Genomic DNA, 22169 nt, shown 5'->3' on the forward strand with positions numbered 1-22169 from the left:
GGTGTCGGTAAATATATTATGTAATACACATATTGAAAGGTCACTGGCGCGTGTGTGAGTATGTGTGTGGTGTCGAATTGCTGTGCGCGCGCACGCGTTTTGAGACGATACCAAATTTGCACAAAGATTAAGTGTTTGTTTTTGTATTTTATTTACTATGAACATTCGATTTGTGTCGAGACGCTGCTTTGGTATGCTTCAGTACTAGTAGATGTAAACATTTTATAAAACCCTTAACCAAATATTAATACATATTTATATATGCTACACTTGTGCGCTGTTCTGTATACCCAGTAAACCAGAAATTTAATTTCGGAAAATTATGCTGAGACTGTTAGACTAGATTACTGCAGGTTAAACGCCTAGCGTTGTGCGAAAATAAGTTAATTTTATTATATTTTTTTTTTTTAATTTTAAGTGTTAATACTATAAAAGTCACCAAATTGGAAATAAAAACACTGATATATATAATTTTAAGAGCCGAAGGAGAGTAAAATATACCCTAAACAGGTTTGTCAGGAAGTTTGTTACAACCAGAAAGAACCGTCGGAGACTCACTTATATATAAATATATAAGTCTTAAGACCGGTCTTTCTCTCCGGTTAATAGATTTGCCCGCTTAGGAGATTGTCTTTAATAAACATAAAAAATGTTTGACCGATTAATAGAGATGTCCGCTTACAGCTTCTCTCTATATATAAATGATCATCATCACGAGTTGAGTCGATTAAGCAATGTCTGTTTGTCAGTATATGTATAGCTAGTATCTCAGTTTTCGAGATAACGATCTGAAATGTTGCTCACGTCATTTTCTCCTCAAGCAGCTGCTAGTTTAAAAATAAGTTCTTGTATGGAAAACTTTTTTATTTGAGAAGATATCTTCACGAAATTTGGCATGGTATTGACCAAGGTACCATCTACAAACAAATTATTCAGATCGGACCACTATAGCATATAGCTTCCATACAAACTGACCAATCAAAATCAAGATAAAGTTGTTGTAACGGGTACGGGATGGTAATGGTCAGATAAGTTGTCATCGAGGTCATATAACGGTAGACCCAGGAAACGTTCTGTTCCGACGGTGTCGGACCATAAGGTGAAGGGTGTCAGATGTGTAAGATTATCAATCTTGATGATCTAATCTCGTTTGGATCAATATATTAAACTTTTTGTAGGCTTTTATGTTACATACATATAAAAAATGCAGCTGTGAAGGATAAAATGGATAGCTTCGGTGCAGCTGAAGGTATCGTTTAAAAACGTAACGTTATTGGAGGGCAAATTATTTTCCCTCCTATTTGAGTTAAAACTTAAGATTTTCAAATACATATGTGTATACTAAGCGCTATTATTTCGACCAACACTGTACTTTATGCACATATGTATGTACAAGTAAACATATTCCAGCAATAAAAAGTGCACCAAATTTGCACTCAATTATAACTGCTTGACATTGAGGCATTAAAAAAGCTGGTTTAAATATGAATATTACCAAAACAGTTGGCGATTTGGCATGCAACTGCTTATACAGTTTATTATTATTTAAATAATAGTTTTCGCATTTGAGCGGAAGTTACGTTTTTTCGTTTAATTCTCAATAAATGTATGGTCATTTCAAAGTGTAATAGCTTTTAATTACAATATGACACATATTTAGATGCTGACCGCAAAGTGACGTTGAATTCGATTCGATTTGGTTAGAAAAAACTAAATACGTCATTTAAATATTATTGCTATTTTTAAACAATGCAGCGGTGTTGTTGCAAAGAAAATATTACTAATTCATTAAAAATAGTCTAGAAGGCTAATTTTTCAGTCTTTATGTTTCAGGTATTTCAATACAGAAGTTTGGTGACTTTTAAGTAATTACAAAAAATTATTTTAGACCAAAAGAACGCATTAACCATATTAGTAAGTGTAGTTTGTGGTACAAAAAAATATTATTTTTTTATAATATTTATAAAATTTACATAAAATTTTAAAAATATTTTTAAAGTTTTAAAGTTTTAATAAAATTTTTATAATATTTCAATAAATTTTTAAAAATTTTAAAATATTCCAGTATTTTTAAAATTTTTATAATACTTTAAAAATATTTTTAAAAATTTTATAACTATTCAATAATATTTTTCTAATTTTTTTTTTTTTAATTTTGATTATTATTTTTTTAATTTTAATATTTTTTTACGCTTAACCTTACCCCACATATGTAGTGCGTTATAATACTCTTTTCTAATACTTGTTATTATCTTAAGTAACTAGAATATGTTACGATTTGTATAGTTAATAAACGACTAGAAGAAAATTAAATTCAACACTTACGTTGCGGTTCATTTGAATCATTGTTGTTAACATTGTTAACATCAAGTTCACTATTGCTGTTTACAACTCCGTTTGCGTTTGCTGTAAACGCGCACACACGAACACACGCATATGAAGACGACGGCGATAACGACGACGACACCGATGACAACGGTGATCATGATGATGGAGCAATTATGGCAGCGCAAAGGGCCAAGCGTAGATGACGGTGATGCGGACGGAGACAACGGATTTGTGACGGTACACATATATTATATATATATATGTATGTATATAAGTGTGTTATGGTTGCAACAAACGAGCGTTTATATGTATATAATTAAATATTTTTTTATAATTATTATTATTAATTTAAAATTTTATGCAATCACATTCCGTATTATTCGTATTTACGGTTATGTTTATGTATGCAATGAATTAACGCATAGATGATGAACAAACAAATAAAAGTGGTGGTAATTTTGTTGACGGAGGACGAGGTAGATTGATGTTGAAGTTGATATGAGTTGATTGGACGCCACACAAGATATTCGTTTCAAATTTTTTTTTCAGATTTCGTTTTTTTAGTTTTCAAGTTATTTGTTTGTTGTTGTTTGTACGTGATGGTAAGTAGTTTGTGTACGTGATTTTCATGTAAAAGCAAAAAATATACAAATTAATAAAAAAAAATTGATATTTAAAATATAATATGCAATAACATAAAAAACAAACAGAATTATAATACAATTTAAACGCAGAAACTAATTAATTATAAACTTAATAACCAACTGACAAAAAGCATAAGCATAACAAAACATAACGCTCAATATACAGTTACGAAAAAAAGTTAGCAATTAAGATTTTTTTTTTTTTGAAAGTAGTTGATACAGTTGGGACAGACTCTAAAGTAAATAGGCTGATAATAGCAGTACCCAGAGGGGCTACGAACTGCCTATAAATAAAACGGGGTCGTACTTAAAAGCCTGCTTGGAAATTAACTATCATAAGTAAGTTGAGAATTGTACGTGGCGCTGCAAAAAGCCTGACACGCAGCTAAATTCACTACAAAAGCGCTTAAATGCACACACACACGCGCGCACACATACACACGAAACGAAATTACATTTCCAAACAAATATTTCCACATACACACATATTCAGCTCACACACACACACGCGCACACCCACTTAGAGAGAGCATATCCTTGTTACTACTTACGCTCTTGATCACTGCCGTCTTCGCCCAACTTCTCATCGCGACTTTTCATGAACGGGAATTTTCGTGAAAATGTGAAATTCTTCTTCTTTCGATCGAGCGTCGATTGCTGCACCAATAGCATGTCCATCACGTTTAAATTAATTTAAGAAACAAAATATAAAAAATTCATTAAATAAAAGCAAATTAACATTTACAACAACTACGGCTACACCAACCGCTCTAGCGCTACTGTACCTCATTACTGACCTTGTCCAGGTTATTATTGGTAGCGGCATGACCTTGGAACTTAACACTGCGATCGCGTGCGCGCATCTTTCGCTCCCATCGTCGTTTCGATGGCACAATACCGATTTGTTCGTCTTCGCTGTCGCCGAGCACGCGTCGTGCCTGCCACCACTCGTCGTCGGACGCATTGGTCACGTGCAATATATCGCCATGGCGGAAGGGCAGACCACGCGACGGCAGTCCGTCATCACGATTCGGATCGTAATCGAAGAGCGCACGCACGTACAGCGAACGCTTTTGTGAGGTGCGCAACAGTGTGCCCGTACCGCCGGCCGAGAGCGCAGCCTGCTGTTTCAGCTCCTGTATGCGCGCCTCAAAGCGGTTGTACTCCTCGGGGCGATATTGAGCGACCAATGTGACAACGCCACCGGAACTCTGTGAATGGAAAAATGGGAAACATTATTATTAGACAGAAATGCAAAAACACATCGCTGTTTATGTGGTAAAATAGCATAAAGTGACCTTACGAAATTTTGTGGGAAAGTATTTTGAAAATTTTCGAGTCGTTGCTAATTTATATGACCAGGTTTGGACAATGTTGGACGGAAAGTGAAAATATTCGAGCAATTTGTTCCCAATTCAAAGTTTTCTATAAACTCAAGTACTCCAGAACTATGTATATTCATATATCAGTTCAAGAGGACGTTTGTTACAATTTCTTCAGTTGAAGTATGAATTTCTAATATAATTACTTCCTAACTGCGGTTTCATCTTAAAATGGGATCAAACTATTTAAATTTCATGGGTAGATGAAGAAGTTTGCGATCTGACAATTCCTCGCGCTACCGAACTCGTCTCTCGCATTATACCAGCAACAGTTCACCAAATATAACTGCAATTCGACGTCCAATCTATTCCAATATTTCAGCACAGTAGAACCCTCTGACCGTTTTGCTTTTCTCGAGATAGTCATTGTAGATCACACAGAAATAGTTAGTCATTCTCCTTCAACCGAAGGATCCACATTTCCCTTCTTTGGAGCAGCTTCACTGGGTGTTTCTACTATCTTTTGGGCTTTGGTGTGTACCAGTGGATTCATATCACATCGACGTTCACAAAACGACGCAGAATAACATCTTCAAACACTGCTGCAAAGCGATCTCACGTTTGCACTTATTGTCCGAGTGAGCAAACGAAGTCGGCAGTCGACACTACTGTCTCTGCTTTCTTGTGCATATTCCATCGGCGGTCTGCCAATACGATTTTTGTATAGTAACTTTCGGAATGCCTAAGATTGGCTCATGAAAAACCTATGTGCGACAACGTTACAACTAAGCGTTCTTTGATTTCAGTTACATAAATTTAGAAAGTCATATTAACGTAAGCGAAACGGAAAGAGATTTATATGTGGCTAAGTTCCACCTTGCGCCAAATCTTGGAAAAGACCCGTGAAAAGAGTTAAGCAATACCAAAAGCTTCTCCAGGATCGGGAAGGACCTCTCCCAGTGGTTCGAAGTGAATAGAGAAGGAACAATCCTCTACAAGAGACATCGATATCATTGGCCATAACAACCGCGCCGTTAGTTCTGCTTTACCAGGTTGGACGAAACAAATGGGTCTGGTAGTGAACGATGGCAAGACGAAACATCTCCTGTCATCAAACAAACAGTCGTCGCACTCGCGACTTGGCTCCCACGGCACTGTTGACAGTCATAACTTCGAAATCGTAGATAATGTCGTCTATCTTGGTACCAGCATTAAGACCAACAACGTCAGTTTAGAAATCTAGCTCTTGCCGATAAGTGCTACTTCATACTGAGTAGGCAATTAAGAAGTAAAGTTAACGAACAAAGACCAAACTCTACAAGTCAATCATCATGTCCACAGAGAAGGTGCAGAGACATGGGCAAAGACAACATATGATGAGTCGGCGTTACGAGTTTTCGAGAGAAAGGTTCTACGGAAGATTTATGGCTCATTGTCAACGGCGGATACCGCAGTAGATGGAACTTTTGATTGTTGCTCTACGAGATATACGACGACATTGACATAGTTCCACGAGACAGCGGTTACGCTGGCTAGGTCATATCGTCGGAGTGGATGCAAACACTCCAGCTCTGAAAGTATTCGACGCAATACCCACCGGGGGAAGCAGAGAAAGAGGAAGACCTCCACTCCGTTCGAAAGACCTGACTACACTTGGAATCTCTAATAGGCGCGAAACAACGAAAAGGAAGAACAAATGGCGCGCTTTTGCAAACTCGGCTTTATAACCGTTTGAGCCGTGTCTAGACCAATAAAAAAGAAGAACAAGTTTCACCAGCAGCCTTCGCCGAACTCTTTCATGAAACACTTTTTGAAGAGAGTATTGGCTTTGTAATCACTGTAAGCCAGAATTTATGTCCGCGAAGGTCTCTCGTCTTGTCAACAACCAACACAATTGCGTTCCGTACACGACCCTTATTGTGGGTTCCAATACGGATCTTGACAGAAAGTTTAATTTTCTTCCAAAATCGGATGTCCTTCGTTAAATAGTGCCAAGAGATTTTAGAGTATGTAGGACTTTTCACTTAGGTTCAAGATGCACAAATATGAGAAGAAGCTCGGCTAATACCTAACAGAAGTACACTTTAGCGCTAGAGCTATATATTTATTCATAAATATTGAACTGACCGTCATTTTCGAAAATATTTCTTAAAACAGTATGTATAAATATTCTCGACACTTCAACTCAAAGTATGAAAAAATGTTGGAACTCACCTTCAACGCCTGAGCGGCCTCCTCGTGTGTTGCATTATTCAAGCTGACATTATTGACGCTCAAGAGCTGATCGCCACGTTTCAGCTCGCCGCCAGCATCAGCGGGTCCGCCAGCCAGTATAAATGACACATATATACCCTGACCATCCTCGCCGCCGACGATATTGAAGCCCAAACCTTGTGGACCCTTTTGTATGGTGATTGTGCGCGGTTCACTAGAAACAAAACAAGAGAGAAAAGAAATTGAGGAAATGCCAAAGTAATTAACACAATTACAAACAAATACAGTACAATAACGATAGATAAAGCACACTACGTGTAATAAATAAGTAATGAAACAACAACAACTCCACAAATATGCATAAGTATGCTCATAAGTACATAGGTGTGCATGGTATCATAGTCGTATAAATAATTTTATGCACAATGGCACATTATATTTTTACTATACAGCTGAAGGCCATATTAGTATGTACACTGGCACACGCACTTTACGCCGTCAAGTTCAGCCAACATATCGGCGCTTTGTAGGCGCAGCACGTCGCCAACAACATCGCTGCCGTCAAAGCCAGTGCACGCCTCACTGACATTTTTGCCGCGTTCCAAGCGTGCTGTCACTTTCTTCTTAGACTTAGTAGACTTAGACTTCGGCTTAGGCGCGGGCTCCAACTCCATTGTGGCATGCAATGGCAAGGAATTGGATTTCTCGAGTTTATGCAACTTGCGTAGCCGCGTTATGCGCTCGTCCATGTTGAGCAAATGCAGCTGCAGGCAACTCATTTTTGTTGCTGTCCTCAAGCGCTCGTCGCTTATTCGTCGATTTGTTAATTAGAAAGAGCTTGACGCGCTTATCGATGTGAATTAATTCAATTAGCCACCAAATCGATGCGAATCGCCGATTGACAATTTATTTAATACAACGCGACGCGTCCGCTAGCGCTGGGCACAGCTGGTTGAACGGCCACCCGCTTTGGACTTGCCTACGCAACGAAATGTGCAATTACTTTCGGAATTCCGCTTACAAAGCGGCAATGACAGCGGCGAACGCGACGGTTACGACCGCAACAACAGCAAAAATAGTAAAAATAATGGCGCGCGTTTGCATAAACAAATCCGAGTTTCGATTTGAAAGCCAGAAAACGAAGAAAAAGTAGCCAAATGCAAACTGGGATGGAAAAACGCGCAACACCTTCGTTAAACACAATGGCAGCGCGAAAATAAGGCATGCAAGGCGGTAATCAAGACGTCGACGCGCGGCGCGCACTGCACACTGCAGCGAAAAGTCAACGACAGTGTGCGGTATGGCCAAGCCAGACCAGCTCTCGGGCTAATCGTAGTAGCACACTTGCCGCGCAACGGCTGTATCCGTTCGAGCGCCGTCGTTGTTCGTCATCCGACGCGTCAGCGTAAGCCAAACTTGTATTGAACAAAATAAATAAATGTGCATATATATGTACATATGTATATGCCTGTTGCGCACGAAAATAAAATAATTAAAACAAAAATAAATACACGTTTATCGCTTGAATAGAAAACGTGAAGTGAAATAAAAGTAATCAAAGAGGAAATTAAGTAATGCGCGCGACGCGAATTAATGCGAAAAAGCGCTCGTACACAGAGCGCGAGATGAGCGCGGCGTACGCGGTGCCGCTGCATCGTGGTAATTCACGTATGCGCGTACATATGAGTGTCGTGGCAGCTTATTTTGCCTGGCTGGTCTTGGCTGAGACACGACAATACAATGTAAACTCACTCAAATATGGTTTTCCAAGCGCTCCGAGCCGAAACGTCGGAGTTACGCTAAAGCGTTAGCGCTCCGCCACCACCCTTTTTATGGGCATCCAACAGTCAGTCGGGCTAGTCAGTTAAGACAGTTAGTCAGTCGCAGAATGAGTTATTCGGTAAGTCAACAGTAGTCAGCTATTGTTGTGTAAACTCCGCACTGTGACGCCTATGAATCAAGAGCTGCGTCTGCTCATTTCACGAGCGCGCGCCGGATTCTGGTGGACGTTTAGATATCAGCGCTCTCAAGTATATATACATACATATGTATGAATGTACATGCAAATAAGCGATAACCCGAAGTAAAAAAAACGAATCTTAACGCATACTGAATCATAATACAACGCCCCTTAACCGCGTCACCTGATAAGGTTAACGAGATAACGATGACGCTTCGGTTTGTATGTAAACAAAAGCGACAAAAATGCTTGGCATTTTCTCGCATGGTAGATTCGGTAGATAACGGGTGATCCAAGTAGATGTACTTTTTTCAATAGCCTTTTTTTGACAGATCACGCGTGAGTCGTGTCAAGCTGTCATGTTATTTTTATTCAGTATTCTTTGGCATTTCATAATGGAAAGACTTACGACTTAACAACTTAAACAAATCGTTCAACTTTATTACGAAAATTCACGTTCTGTAAAGAATGTGTTTCGCGAGCTTCGCTCAACTTATGATCAACATAATCGGCCCTCTGAGCAAACTATTCTCAACACCATCACCCAATTGAGACCCATCATTCTTTATTGGATAATTTTCGACCGAATAGACCACGTCCAGCTCGCATTGAAGAAAATATATTAGCCATAGCTGAGAGTGTACATGAAGATCGTGGAAAACCGATTCGGGATTATGGAACGCATTTTACGTCGAGATCTTAAATTGAAAGTGTACAAAATTCAGCTAGCTTGTGCAAGAACTGAAGCCTGCAGCGACATCGCTTCGCTCTATGAGCTCTTAAAAACTTCCAGGAAGATCCGACGTTTTCGAGCCAAATTTTGTTCAGCGATGAGGCCCATTTCTGGCTCAATGGTTATATAAACAAGCAAAATTGCCACATTTTGGACGAAGTGCAACCCAAAGAGATTCAAGAGTTGCCAATTCGATTGGCCACCAAGATCGTGTTAGATTTTTTTCTGTGGGGATATATAAAGTCTACATAACATAACATAAGACGTATCACTCGACTGGTAATGATCGAAGGAGTCTTCGAAAATTGGACTCAACGAATGGACTATCTGAGACGTAGCCGCGGCCCAACATTTGAAAGAGATAATCTTCAAAAAATAAATGCGGAAAATGTTCTTTCGAATGATAGCAGACATTCCCCGTTAAATTTGAAGTCGCTTTCTTTAAAAAAGTAGGGAACCTCGAAATGGGGCACCCTTTATTTGTCAGATGAATATATAGCAATAAGATTTTGATAATAATACCGATATTTAGGCCACTCCGAAGTGTAATGTCCAATGGAACAACGAACAATAGACCAAGTTCTTTTTGAAAATTAAAGGATAATTTTTGAAAATTAAAGAAAGAGAAAATAGAAGCCTATGTAAATGACACGGAAAACCTTGTTGAGAATCTGCAAGAGACCTACTCTCCCTGGTTCGTTTAGGAGCTCGTCAATTACTACTTTACCAAATTTAATATATAATTTTCACAAAGTTTCTAGGCGGTACACAGGCCTCAAAACCTTTTTTAGTTTTCATCGGCCTTCCATTTGTCGCTGCAATTATAATTTCGATCTGTTACGGATCTCTTACAGGGATCTTATGGTTCGACTCTTCTGAATTCGTTAGCTACATCGATATAATATAAAATGTAAGATCCACGGGGCGATAGTCTTGATCTTTGAAAGATCGACTCATCCATTTTGAAATTATTATAAACATCATAATTGTTTAAAGAGATTTTTCATAGGATACAAATGAAACTAGAGTACATACATGATTATTAGTGAGGAATATTGAATTTCTCCTTGATCTATATTGGGTAGTCGGAAAAGTCTCTTCGTATGTTGTCAATAGATGTCGTTGCAGTCGTATATCTTCAGTGCTATAAATCACATTGTGTCATATCATATAATGTTGGATAGGTGAATTTTTAAGCTTCATTTAACTAAAAAAAATTAAATTCGGGGAAGTTGAAAAAAGGTTACAGCCGTTCAAAAATAAGTGAAAATAATGAAGAAATTTGCTAGATTTTCAAATTTTTGTATAAAAAAGGGAGGAATGACACGCAAGCCAACAATGAATATTGTGAAGTTTACGGAGACGACGCAGTATCAGTTCGTGTAGCACAACAATTGTTCGCTCGCTTCCGTTCTGAAAATTTCGATGTGAAAGATGCACCTCGCTCAGGCCGACCTATCGTTGAAAAAGTAAAAGTTTGACCAGGACCGTCACATAAGCAACTATGACATCGCTAACGAACTTAATATTCATCATCAAACGGTTTTGAACCATTTAAAAAGACAAGCTACAAAAAGAAGATCGATGTTTGGATACCATATGAATTGTCTGTAAAAAATTTAATACACCGAATTAACATCTGTGATTCTTTGCTGAAACGAAACGAAATCAAACCATTTCGGTAGCGAATGGTAACAGGAGTCAAAAAGTGGATCAAATAAGACAATAATGTGCGAAAAAGATCATGGTCCAAGCGTGGTGAAGCTCAACAAATGGTCGCGAAGCCAAGATTGACACCTTGAAAGGTTATGCTGAGTGTTTGGTGGTGTTGGCAAGGACTCATCCAGTATGTGTTGCTCCAGCCTGGTAGAACGGTTAATGCTACATTTTACTGTCAACAACTGATGAGATTGAAGCAAGCAATCGAAAAAAACGGCCAGAACTGATCCAACAGAAAGGGCTTCGTCTTCTATCAGGACAACGCTAGACCACACACATCTTTGATGACTCGGCAAAAACTGGGAGAACATGGTTGGAAAGTTTTGCTGCATCCACCATATAGCTTTCACCATGAACCATCGGATTACCATTTGTTTCGGTGAATGCAGAACTTTCTTAATGGAGTAAAGTTGGCTTCAAGAGAACTGTGAAAATTACCTGTCGCAGTTTTTCACCGAGAAACCAGAAACGTTTTACACTGATAGAATAATGTCTCTAGCGGAAAAAAGTGATCGACAAAATGGTACATATTTGGTTCATTAAAGTTCATTATAAATATAAAGATATAAGTTGAAGTTTCATTAGATATACGAAAAGACTTTTTCGACTACACAAAAAAATATCTGACAATGAACTTTTCAGCCCTCAATAATGTTCCCCACGTTTCTCATGTTCACGGTGACGACCGAAGGAATTATGGCTATAACCGGTTACGGGTCACAAAAATCTTGTGAGCAAGTTCGGCTTCCTATAGTTGAATAAGTAGATATCTCAATTTTTAGTTAAAATCGCGGGAACTGCCACCGGAATTTAGGCATTAATCATTTAAGAAGTAACCACAACCGGAAAGAACCACTACTCCAGCCGAAACCGAAGTTTTGTGCTAACAGCACGACAAAATATGGTACATTCGAAACATCACGAAAGACAACAAAGCAATAAAACCGAGTTTAATTGTTTTGACATAAAAAGGTTATCAATTTAAATGCTGCGCTTGTTGCTATAACGGTAATTATGTCATTAATTAAATTTTTATTATTGTAATTACAAATGTACAAATACGTACACACATACTACTGTGGGCAACAATTAGTAAGATTACTTTGAAGGGGACGACATAGATTTTGAAGAATAAATTAAGAATTTTAAAATTATGAACAAAGTCTTACTATTTTTGGCTCCTAGTAGTATTCATGTTTACCACTGAGCAGTGTGTTATTACAGATAACGGTCTAATTTATTATCTGATGAATAACCTGTGTAAATTTGTCCGAGTCAAATAAGAATTAATTTTAATAAAATCTGAAAGAAGTTGCGTCAGCGATAGGAATCATATGTTCGGAAAGTGTCCATAGTTCAGTCATGGTGAAAATGGTGAAGACAAAGGTAGCGATTTCACAAATTAATTGTATAAGTAGAATACAGTTTTATACGATACTGATAAATTATTGGATCCAAATATTATACGATATGGACATAATGAGATCGTAGAACAAGTCAATTCAATCAGTTTAAAACTCGAAGAATCTAAAATTAAAAACATGTTAAGCACATGGATTCAGAAGTGACTGAAGGAAAAGACCTGTGAACCATTATTGATGGATTTAAAGACTACTCTCCGATGTTGCTAGCAAAATTTCAAATATCTCTACAAAAGGTTTGCGAATGGGCAAAGGACGGAGCAAAAACTGACTTATCAAGCTGCCTTGGTATAATGATGATTAATTTGCTAAACTGAAATTAACAAATTATTTAAAAAATTAATTCCCAAAATGTGCATATTGGCTTTCGCTTTTGTGTGCTCAAGCATTTTTAGTAAGGAAATCATTAGTAAAAAAGCAAATAATGTTTGCTACGAAATCCTTGAAAATGTTGCAGAAGTGTTTTGGGTCATCTACTTTATCAGGAGCACAAGTTTTTGAGAATTTGGAAAGTACGTAGATTGTATTTTATATTTCGGGATTTGGCGACCCTAGTGTAGCAATCAGGCAACTCACAACTCTATCGTAAAGTTTGACATTATTGATATTATACATACGAAGCACTTCAGCAAATTGTTTTGAAATACCGCAACCACATCTCTTTGATTTATACACATTTGCTTGCCAGTTGTTATTCAAGAAGCACTTCCGAGCAAATTGTTGCCTGTTTTTGTGGAAAAACTGGACATACCGCAACCACATCTCTACGCAAAGCGGAACAGTAAATTCTGAGTGGTACGACACCCGAAGAGACGATTAATGTGTTCAGAACTCATGCTTTGGAGAAACCTCAATCATAATGGTGCAAGAAATGAACTGCCGAAGACGGATCACTCTTCACTACGACAATGCGATCTCTTATATGTGTGTACATCGACTGGAAATGTGCTGTCTGCATTTTTGAGCACTCGAATTTGATGGTTAAAAATTCAAAATACACGGTTTGCTGAGTTTGAAAATATCAAAAATTAAGAAAATGGCGCCATTTTGAAAAAAATTCCTGAAAAAAATTGTTGACACAAATTGAATTTTCAGCTTATTTTATTGTATAGCAAATGTATTCATTATATCCAGTTTTAAGAAAGAAATATCAGCAAAAGGTCAACGTTTTACGACACCCGAAGAGACGATTAATGTGTTCAGAACTGATGCTTTGGAGAAACCTCAATTCAAAAACTATTTAAAATACGACCTCGCCGATTTCACAGGATATTTTTGAATATATAAGCTATCGAAAAAAGCAAAAAAAAAAAAAATTTTTTTTTGAAAGTGTCACACTGGTATAGCCCCTTAATGTTTTGGGTACTCGACTCGTACCAAAAGATCTGAGTCTTTGGGAAAAACGACTTGGAATAGAGGTTGCTTATCAACCAACTAAGAAGAGTCCTCTATACATCAAACGCATCATTTCTGTGACGAGACGTGGGTTTATGAATATGACGACGAAACTTTCGAAGAACATTGCGCCAGAAACTCGCTGAAGTCCATCTCAGATAGTGGATAAGTATCGAGATTCCCGTCCGCAACACCAAGGAGACCACGTCACGCGTTTGCCGAAGTAAGGGCGTGACTTAATGTGTTATCCTTATAAGACAGGACAAAATTTCGATTAATAAGTGCCCATTTTCAAGGTCAAAGTTGAGACATTTTCAAAAACCAGAAAATGATTCACAATTTCAACACCCGCACTATTTCACAATTGCGGTTTCACTTGCATCTACTTCGTAACACAGTTGACACAGTCACATACAAGTCTATTAAATTTCAGGTGCTAGAATCCTTATTAGCCCATTGGGTATTTTATACCCCATCGCATATTTCGGGTATGCAGAAAGTTACAAACTTGAAATTTCGCAGAGCAACTTCTATGATCTACATAAACTTCCCCATAAAAATCGTACGGCGGGATCTATAGGCAGGCAGTAATGGGTTAAGGCCAGATAAGCTCGAGACGAGCCGATAATTTCACTTTTTGAGTCGGTCGATTGGCCATCAAGATCATGTGATATCACACCATAAGACGTTTTCCTGTGGTGATAGTAAGGTCATCGAAATTTGGACTTAACGGCTAGATCATCTGAGATATAGCTGCGTCCGACAATTGAAAGAGATAATCTAAGCATAAATTTCAAAGAATTTTCTTTCGAATCATAACATTCCTCATTAAATTCGAACTTTCTGTGTTTTTTTCTGTATAAAATTTGGGAACCTCGACATGGATTACACTTTAATTCGAATTTGGTAAGGAAAGTTATAAGTTGTCGTTTTGGAAAAAAATATATATATATTTAGTTCATTATACAATTTACTTATGCATACTTGTTTTCGAACAATATCCAATTTAATTAAAAACCAAATAATTCCAAATGAAATAAATCATTTAGTCTTTTAGCTTTAGAAATTTATATAAAAATATGAATAAGTATAAATGAATTATAAAATTACTACAATGTATTATAACTATTTATACATAAGTGGTTTATAGAATTTCAGTGACTGCACTTACCGTGTAATATCCTCAGTGCTGACGGCACGTGGCGTTCCGGGTGGCACGGCGGCCAGCACATTCGATGACGCATACCTAGATGCTGGTTCTATAATTTGTGTAATTATCAAAAACCACAGCGCGGAAATTGAACACAACACGCACACACAAACATTGCATTACGATGGCATTGGCATTTTTGTATAACAGAATACATTTGTACATTTTTATGTTATTATGTACGAGTATGTATTAACATTTGTTTAGAGTTACATTTTTGGTCAACAAATGATTGCAAAGATACGGGAATGAGAAGAGTAAAAGAATTAATGTGTTTTGGAATACTTCGTTTTATGAATATTAAGAGAAATTATAGTTGGAATATAAGAAGAAGAAAAAAAACATACACATGTGCATACATAATAAACATATTGCAGTAAATTTAAGTATTATCTTTAGGAATTTCACGTATGATTTGATAAGAATATTTTTGAATAAATGTACAATTAGACTTCGTGCTGCGAGGAGTGCGGAGGATGACCAATTTTTTATTAATTACTTAATTTTTTTAATTAATTATTTGCAACTATTTTTTTTTTTTTTTATTATTTTATTTTAATGCATTAATTTATTTACTTAATATTTTTCTGTTAATAGTATTTAAAAAAAAAATTATTATTTTTTAAAACTAATTATTTTTTAATGAATCAATATTCATTATTCATTAATTTTCTAAATTAATTAACTTTTATATTATTATTTTTAGTTAATTTATTTAAAATATTATTTGTATATTTTTGTTTACTATTTTCTTATATTTTTTTAAATATTATATTATAATAATTATTTTATTTTAATAATATTTCTTTATCATTTATGGTTTCATAAGAATAGTTTTGAAACAAAAAAAAATACAAATTGACTTCGTGCTGCGAGGAGTGCGATATTAATCACTTAATTATTTTAATTAACTACTCTTAATTAATTTTTTTACTATTTTACTTTAATGCATCAATATTCTTAAAATAGTTAATTTTTTCATTAATTATTTTTTAATTAAATTTAATTTTCTGAATTAATTAACTCTTGTATTATTATTTTTAGAGAATTTTATTTAAAATATTATTTTATTTTTTTAAATTTTTTTATAATTATTATTAAGAGTAATTACTATTCTTTTAAAATAATTTATATTTTTATTTACATTTTTTTGATATTTTATTAATATTAATAATCTTTTAAAATAATAATTATTTTTTATTTAATATTTTTTAACAAATTAATTTTTAAAATATTTTTTTTAATTAATTCATGTTTCTTAATTATTTATTTATCTATATTTATTATTTTTTTAATTTATTATTGTTTATTAATCAATATTAATTAATTGATTTTTAAATCAAACTTTTTTATTATTATTTTTAGGTAATTTGATTTAAAATATTATTTAAATATTTTTTTAATATATTTTTTTATAATTATTATATTAATTTAATTAATCGTTTTTTTTTTTATCTTAAGTAATTCCTTGATAAAACTTCCCTCAGCGAGCTCGTGGTAATTTTTTAATTAATTAAATTTTTTATTTCGATTTTTTAAATAATTTTTTTGTATTAATACTCTTTTAAAATAATTATGTTGTTTTGATGAATATTTTTTAACTAATTAATTGTTATTTATTTTTTTAATTAATTCATATTTTTTAATTATAACAAATTATTTTTTAATTAATCAATATTAATTAATTAAATTAATTTTTATTTAATTTTATTGAAAATAGTATTTAATTAATTTTTAATTTTTTTTATAATAATTATTTTAACTTAATTTTAAGTAATTGCTTGGTAAAAATTCTCTCAGCGTGCTTGTGGTTGCAAAAGCGAATTAAAAAAATTGAGAGTAGAAACATCTTAAGTATAATATTTTTTACGATTGCAATGAAATAACGTCTCAAAGCAGCTGGGGGCTACTTGCTGAACGCGTGAACGCAAGTCATTGGCGAATTCATGCACGCAGCGTAGTGCTAATGCACAATACGTGACGCCAAACGAATAATAAAACAGTTTCGCTATTTACAGTAGCCACACATTAATACATATTTCCTCTGCACTTAAGACAAATCGAAAAAATTTAAAAAATAAGTAAAAAACTATATAGTATTTTTGGAAGCTGCAAAAGTGTGTTTGTACTTTTATGCTTGTGCTTACATTGCGTTCTAGCATGCTTAAATTCCTTTGCAGTTATAATATTTCTCTAATATTTCTGAATTTTAAGTTTAACGCTAGCGAAATAAAAAAAGAAAGTGCTAAAATAGCGCGGCACATAAATGCAGGGACGTAAAACCGCTGGAAGCATTTACTTTAAAGAATATTTTTGATCTACATATAAAGGTATGTATGTATATGTGAGTACTTAGCCTATCTCAGTGTTAGTTTATTAAAAATAAATCTTGTATTGGTTTTGTTGGTGTGTTTCAGCACAATGGCAGGGTGATTACAAACATCTGGAGAGGCGGTAAAGTAAAGCGATCGATGCTCTTTAAATATCTTGATATATGGAGGAAATACTGGAAAATGTTACAAAATATCGATTCTATAAGCGAAATGGACTCGGACTTTTTATCCGGTCAAGGACTGTCAACACGGCTGAATTCTGCCGCTACAACAACAACAATCATAATATATGCCAAATTCCGTTACGATGAAATTGTCAAATAAAAAAGATTTTTATGCAAGAACTTGATTTTCATCGATCAGTTTGTAACGCTGCATATATTATAATGGTCCACTATCGGCGGTTCCGGTAGCTTCTTGGAAATATAAAGACTTGTGCAAAATTGTTGATCGATATCTCAACAGTTGAGGGATATTTACGTCTATATGCATGTTGTTGTTGTTGTACCTGCGAAGACTTGCCTGCAGTAATTTCGAGGCATGGTGCCGACTTGAGAGTCATTGGCCGGATAAAAATCAGGGTCCGTTCCGGTTACTTTGACCCGACAGCCGTGGGAACGGCATATATGCAGGTAAATCGACTCAGCTTGCTACGTTGATAAGAGCCTTCGACGTTTGCTTTAGATTAGAACATTATTATTGGTTTAAGCCAATTGTTTGTTCGATTCGCTACTCTTCAATATTTGAAGAATTGAATACAGTTAGAACGTATTTTTATAAAGAATGAGCATATCATTCCTGTTTTCCGAACGAATGTTAAACCTAATTATTAATATATATACATATGTATATACATACATATATATCTACTGCTGGTGGTGTGTTGGATCCTAATATTTTGGCACTTTAACGTTTTGATTAACTCATCACATTTGCGATTTAAACTTAATTGCCGGTATTAACTTTGTTTACAGCGCCAAAGCAGATGAAAGTAATCACACTTCCAACACATTGCTTAAAATAATAAACTTTTGGATGCAAAAGTATGAGCTATAGCGACTAGATACAGATAAAATAAATTTGAACTAGAACTATAAGGTCTATTGCGGAAATACAGTAGCAATAATTTGCTTTGTGTTAAACTAATTTGAACGAAACAGCTTGTAGTGATTTAACGCTAAAGCTAAATTACGAAAATATAGCTGTTTTGTAATTGTATATCAGCTGCAAGTATATCTATGTACTTGTGTACTAGATGTACATATGTATATGCATATATATACTTGAATTCTAGATGTATGTATGTATACTTGTATACATGTATGTATGTTTGATTGTTTATATGTATGTATGTGTATGCATGTATGTACGTATGTATATGTATGCGTTTGTCTTACGAGGCAAAGGTGAATGGGATCTGGATGTTGATGCAACAACAACACCAGCTGCTGTGGAGGAGGCGGGTACTGAGGTTTGTATATTATTGTTGATATTATTCGTGGTAGCTGTGTGGCTAACATTGTTGTTGTTGTACGTGGTAGTAGTGGTGGTGGTGTTGGTGGTGATTGAGGGTGATGGTGAACGAGCAAAATCAACAACTGTTTTTCCAATATTATTTATCGCACCTGTTGAATGCGAATTAATCGGCGCAAATTGTGGCTGTGATGAGCTGACTGAGTGCTGCGTCTTGCCAACGATCAACGTTACTTTGTCCGTAATTGACTTGAGTGTGGCGACCGCTTGCTCATGTGTTACATTTTCCAGATTAGTTTCGGCCTGCAATACAATTAAATTATGCAATTAATGAGCATATGTGTGTGGAAGAGAATAAATGTGCAACATTACCGCATTTGTGCGCACCGCAATCAGCTTATCGCCAATCGAGAGGCGTCCATCGACCGCAGCGGCGCCACCGTCCATGATTTTCGTTACATAAATACCGTTATCGCCCGGTATATGTTGATTACCAATACCGCCGGCTATGGAGAAGCCCAAACCCTTGCCACCCTTCACCAAATCGATCTCGACCACTTTCGGACCGGCAGCAGCAGCAGCTGCAGCTGCAGCGGCGGCGGCAGCACTACGTGGCAATGTGGCCGATGTGGCGGCAGTAGCGTCACCACCACCACCGCCAGCAGCACCACCGCCACCGCCACGTTTTCTTTTCACATGCAATTTCACCACATTGCCAGCTTTTTTCAGCGCATCCACAGCGGATGCATGCGGCACATCCACCACAGACACATCATTCACCGACACAATGATATCGTTTATGCATAAACGTCCATCGGCAGCGGCGGCACCGCCCGGTATCAATTTCGTTATATAAATGGAGGTGTCCGTGCCGATGTGTGGATTGTCTGTGCCGCCGGCAATCGAAAAACCTAGACCAGAATTGCCACGCTCCAATGTAATATCCTCATATTGCCAGCTCTCATCACCGTTCACCTGCAAACAAAAACAACAACACACGAATCAATTAAGAGGAAAGTGTTAATTTTGTATATTTGCAAACGATCGTAACATTTGCATGATTTTAGTGTTACAAACATATCAGCGAGTAGTATACTGATTGACAACCTGACAATAGCAACAATAACCAAAGGTAGCATATGCATATGTATATGTGTATGCGTGAAGTTAGTTGTCTGCTTGCTGTGAGCAAATAGCGAATAGTTACAATGTCGACCAAAAACACACAGACACAGCGACAGACACTTGTTATTATTTGAGTGGTGATGAAAGTGGACACATGAAACGGCACAAAAAAAGAAATGAAAACACAAATGGACACAAGCACGAGCACATAAATCGACTGAAATGCTGTGATTTAGACAATACAAACGGCAGCACGTACGCCCTTACACACACATACACACAATTATTTATATATATATGTATGTATATATACTATACATACATATGTAGAGGTAGACATATGGTAAGTGTTGCAAATTGGCACAATATCATATTCATTGGGCACCGTGACGTCGATAGCGGCACGACTCAGGTGGTACAATGTGCAAATTGTGCCAATTTGCTTTCGCTAAAAAGACACTTGTTATCATGACCCGGTCATCAAGGCAACGCAAGCTCCCAGTAGCACACAAAATAGCAACAAACAACAATAACAACAATCAATGCAGTTAATTTGAGAGCATAAAATATTAGTTGGCACACATACAAAAAAACATTGAACGAGTGTTAAGTAGACAAAAAGGAAGAGAAAAAAGAAACTTCTTTCCTTTTCGTGGCACGCCGCTCGCTTACCTTCGTCGATGACGCTCTGTGTATCTGCAAAGTGACAAAAGCAAATTAAGATATAACAGTATGTTCGAAATGGAAATTTAAAGTATAAGAAAACTACAAACAAAAGGTAAATAAATAAATAAACAGTAAAGTATTCAGCGCGAAATATGCTATAATCCAAAGTTCTTTGACGTTTAAATGACAGTGGTGTAACGCCCAATAACACGTCAGCGGTAGGAAGAAAAAACAACAACAGCTGCTTAAGATCAATGGTAATTGGCCGCCAGAGCCATGGTTATTCTACTGTTGCTGTTTCTATGTACAATGACCCAATTCACTTAGGAGACTGTGAGGCAGCAACATTTCATTGTTGTAACGTTTTATACTTCCGCTGTCATTGCTGCATAGCACTACTATTATCATATCATTATATACATATGTACGTAGATACATACAAGTTCTTTTTTTTCTTTTAAATTCCTCAGCTGTTTGTGGCCGTCGCGCACGCCCATTCGCTTACGTTTAATGGACAAGGCACGAATCCCACCGGCTATTAGTGAGATAAGCCATGCCATCAGCGTCAAGCAGACGCGGAAGTTAAAAGATCATTGCCCTGCTGTCTAAACACTCATTACTTTTGCGGCATTCAAATGTAAACAAAAATTTGTAATGTAAATGAAACTAAAATGGCAAATGGCAAATAAAGTGTGGTCCTTATTTTGACGCTGTTAAGCACAATTTAAGAAGCGTAAATGAGTCAAGTGATAAGTATAAAAAGATAAAATAAAATACCACTTTAAATGCACATTAACATGTAAAAGAAACAATCCATCTATCTACTTATATTTAACTAAGCCAAATTGCTTAATTTCTGAAAGTATAATTAATTTATGCTAGTTCAATATTCGATTCATCGCTCTCCAAACTACTTTTTCCGTACTCGGAACTTTTATACTGAATTTAATAATGAAATTTTCAACAAGCTCAATTTCGAAATTCGAAAGAAAATATTCGAACTCAAAAGCTAACTTCGAAAAGCGGAGAAATAAATTTTTTTCTGAAAAAATTGTATGGTGAGGATTGTATAACCTCAATTTCGAATTTCGAAAATAAATTTTTCGAATTTAGAAACTAATTTTCGAAAGCAAATTTTTCTAACTTAAAAGTTAACTTCGAAAAACGGAGAAATTGGTTTGTTTTCTGAAAAAATTGTATTGTGAGGATTGTATGAGCTCAATTTCGAAAATCGAAAGCAAATTTTTCAATTTTAAAGGCTAACTTCGAAAGCAAATTTTTCGAACTTAAAAGCTAACTTCGAAGAGCGGAGAAATTGGTTTGTTTTCTGAAAAAATTGTATTGGGAGGATTGTATGAGCTCAATTTCGAAATTCGAAAGCAAATTTTTCGAATTTAAAGACTAACTTCGAAAAGCGGAGAAATTGTTTTTTTTTTTTTAAATTGCTTGGTGCAGATTGTATGAGCTCAATTTCGAAAGCAAATTTTTCAAATTTAAAGGCTAACTTCGAAAAGCGTAGAAATGGATTTTTTTTTTCTGAAAAATTTTATGGTGAGGATTGTATGAGCTCAATTTCGAAAATCGAAAGCAAATTTTTCAAATTTAAAGGCTAACTTTCGAAAGCAA

General features: G+C 35.7%; 1 protein-coding gene across 16 annotated transcripts in view; it reads right to left on the reverse strand.

Moving 5' to 3' along the window:
- LOC126758931 (disks large 1 tumor suppressor protein) overlaps window positions 1-22169 on the reverse strand; it is a 154617-nt gene that overhangs the window by 33493 nt on the left and 98955 nt on the right. For 4 of the 16 annotated variants that reach the window (XM_050473404.1, XM_050473395.1, XM_050473392.1 and 1 more), the window contains 8 exons: window positions 20550-20573; window positions 19125-19727; window positions 18905-19055; window positions 14908-14995; window positions 6509-6722; window positions 3758-4183; window positions 3524-3629; window positions 2326-2406 (listed from right to left, as the gene is read on the reverse strand). In XM_050473404.1, the coding sequence (XP_050329361.1) occupies window positions 2326-2406; window positions 3524-3629; window positions 3758-4183; window positions 6509-6722; window positions 14908-14995; window positions 18905-19055; window positions 19125-19727; window positions 20550-20573 (1693 nt within the window). The remainder of the gene's footprint in view (window positions 1-2325; window positions 2407-3523; window positions 3630-3757; window positions 4184-6508; window positions 6723-14907; window positions 14996-18904; window positions 19056-19124; window positions 19728-20549; window positions 20574-22169) is intronic. The other 12 variants (XM_050473396.1, XM_050473394.1, XM_050473390.1 and 9 more) reach the window with 5 other exon arrangements.

The sequence above is a fragment of the Bactrocera neohumeralis genome, chromosome 5, assembly GCF_024586455.1.
Source record: "Bactrocera neohumeralis isolate Rockhampton chromosome 5, APGP_CSIRO_Bneo_wtdbg2-racon-allhic-juicebox.fasta_v2, whole genome shotgun sequence".
In the NCBI taxonomy this organism is placed as follows: domain Eukaryota; kingdom Metazoa; phylum Arthropoda; class Insecta; order Diptera; family Tephritidae; genus Bactrocera; species Bactrocera neohumeralis.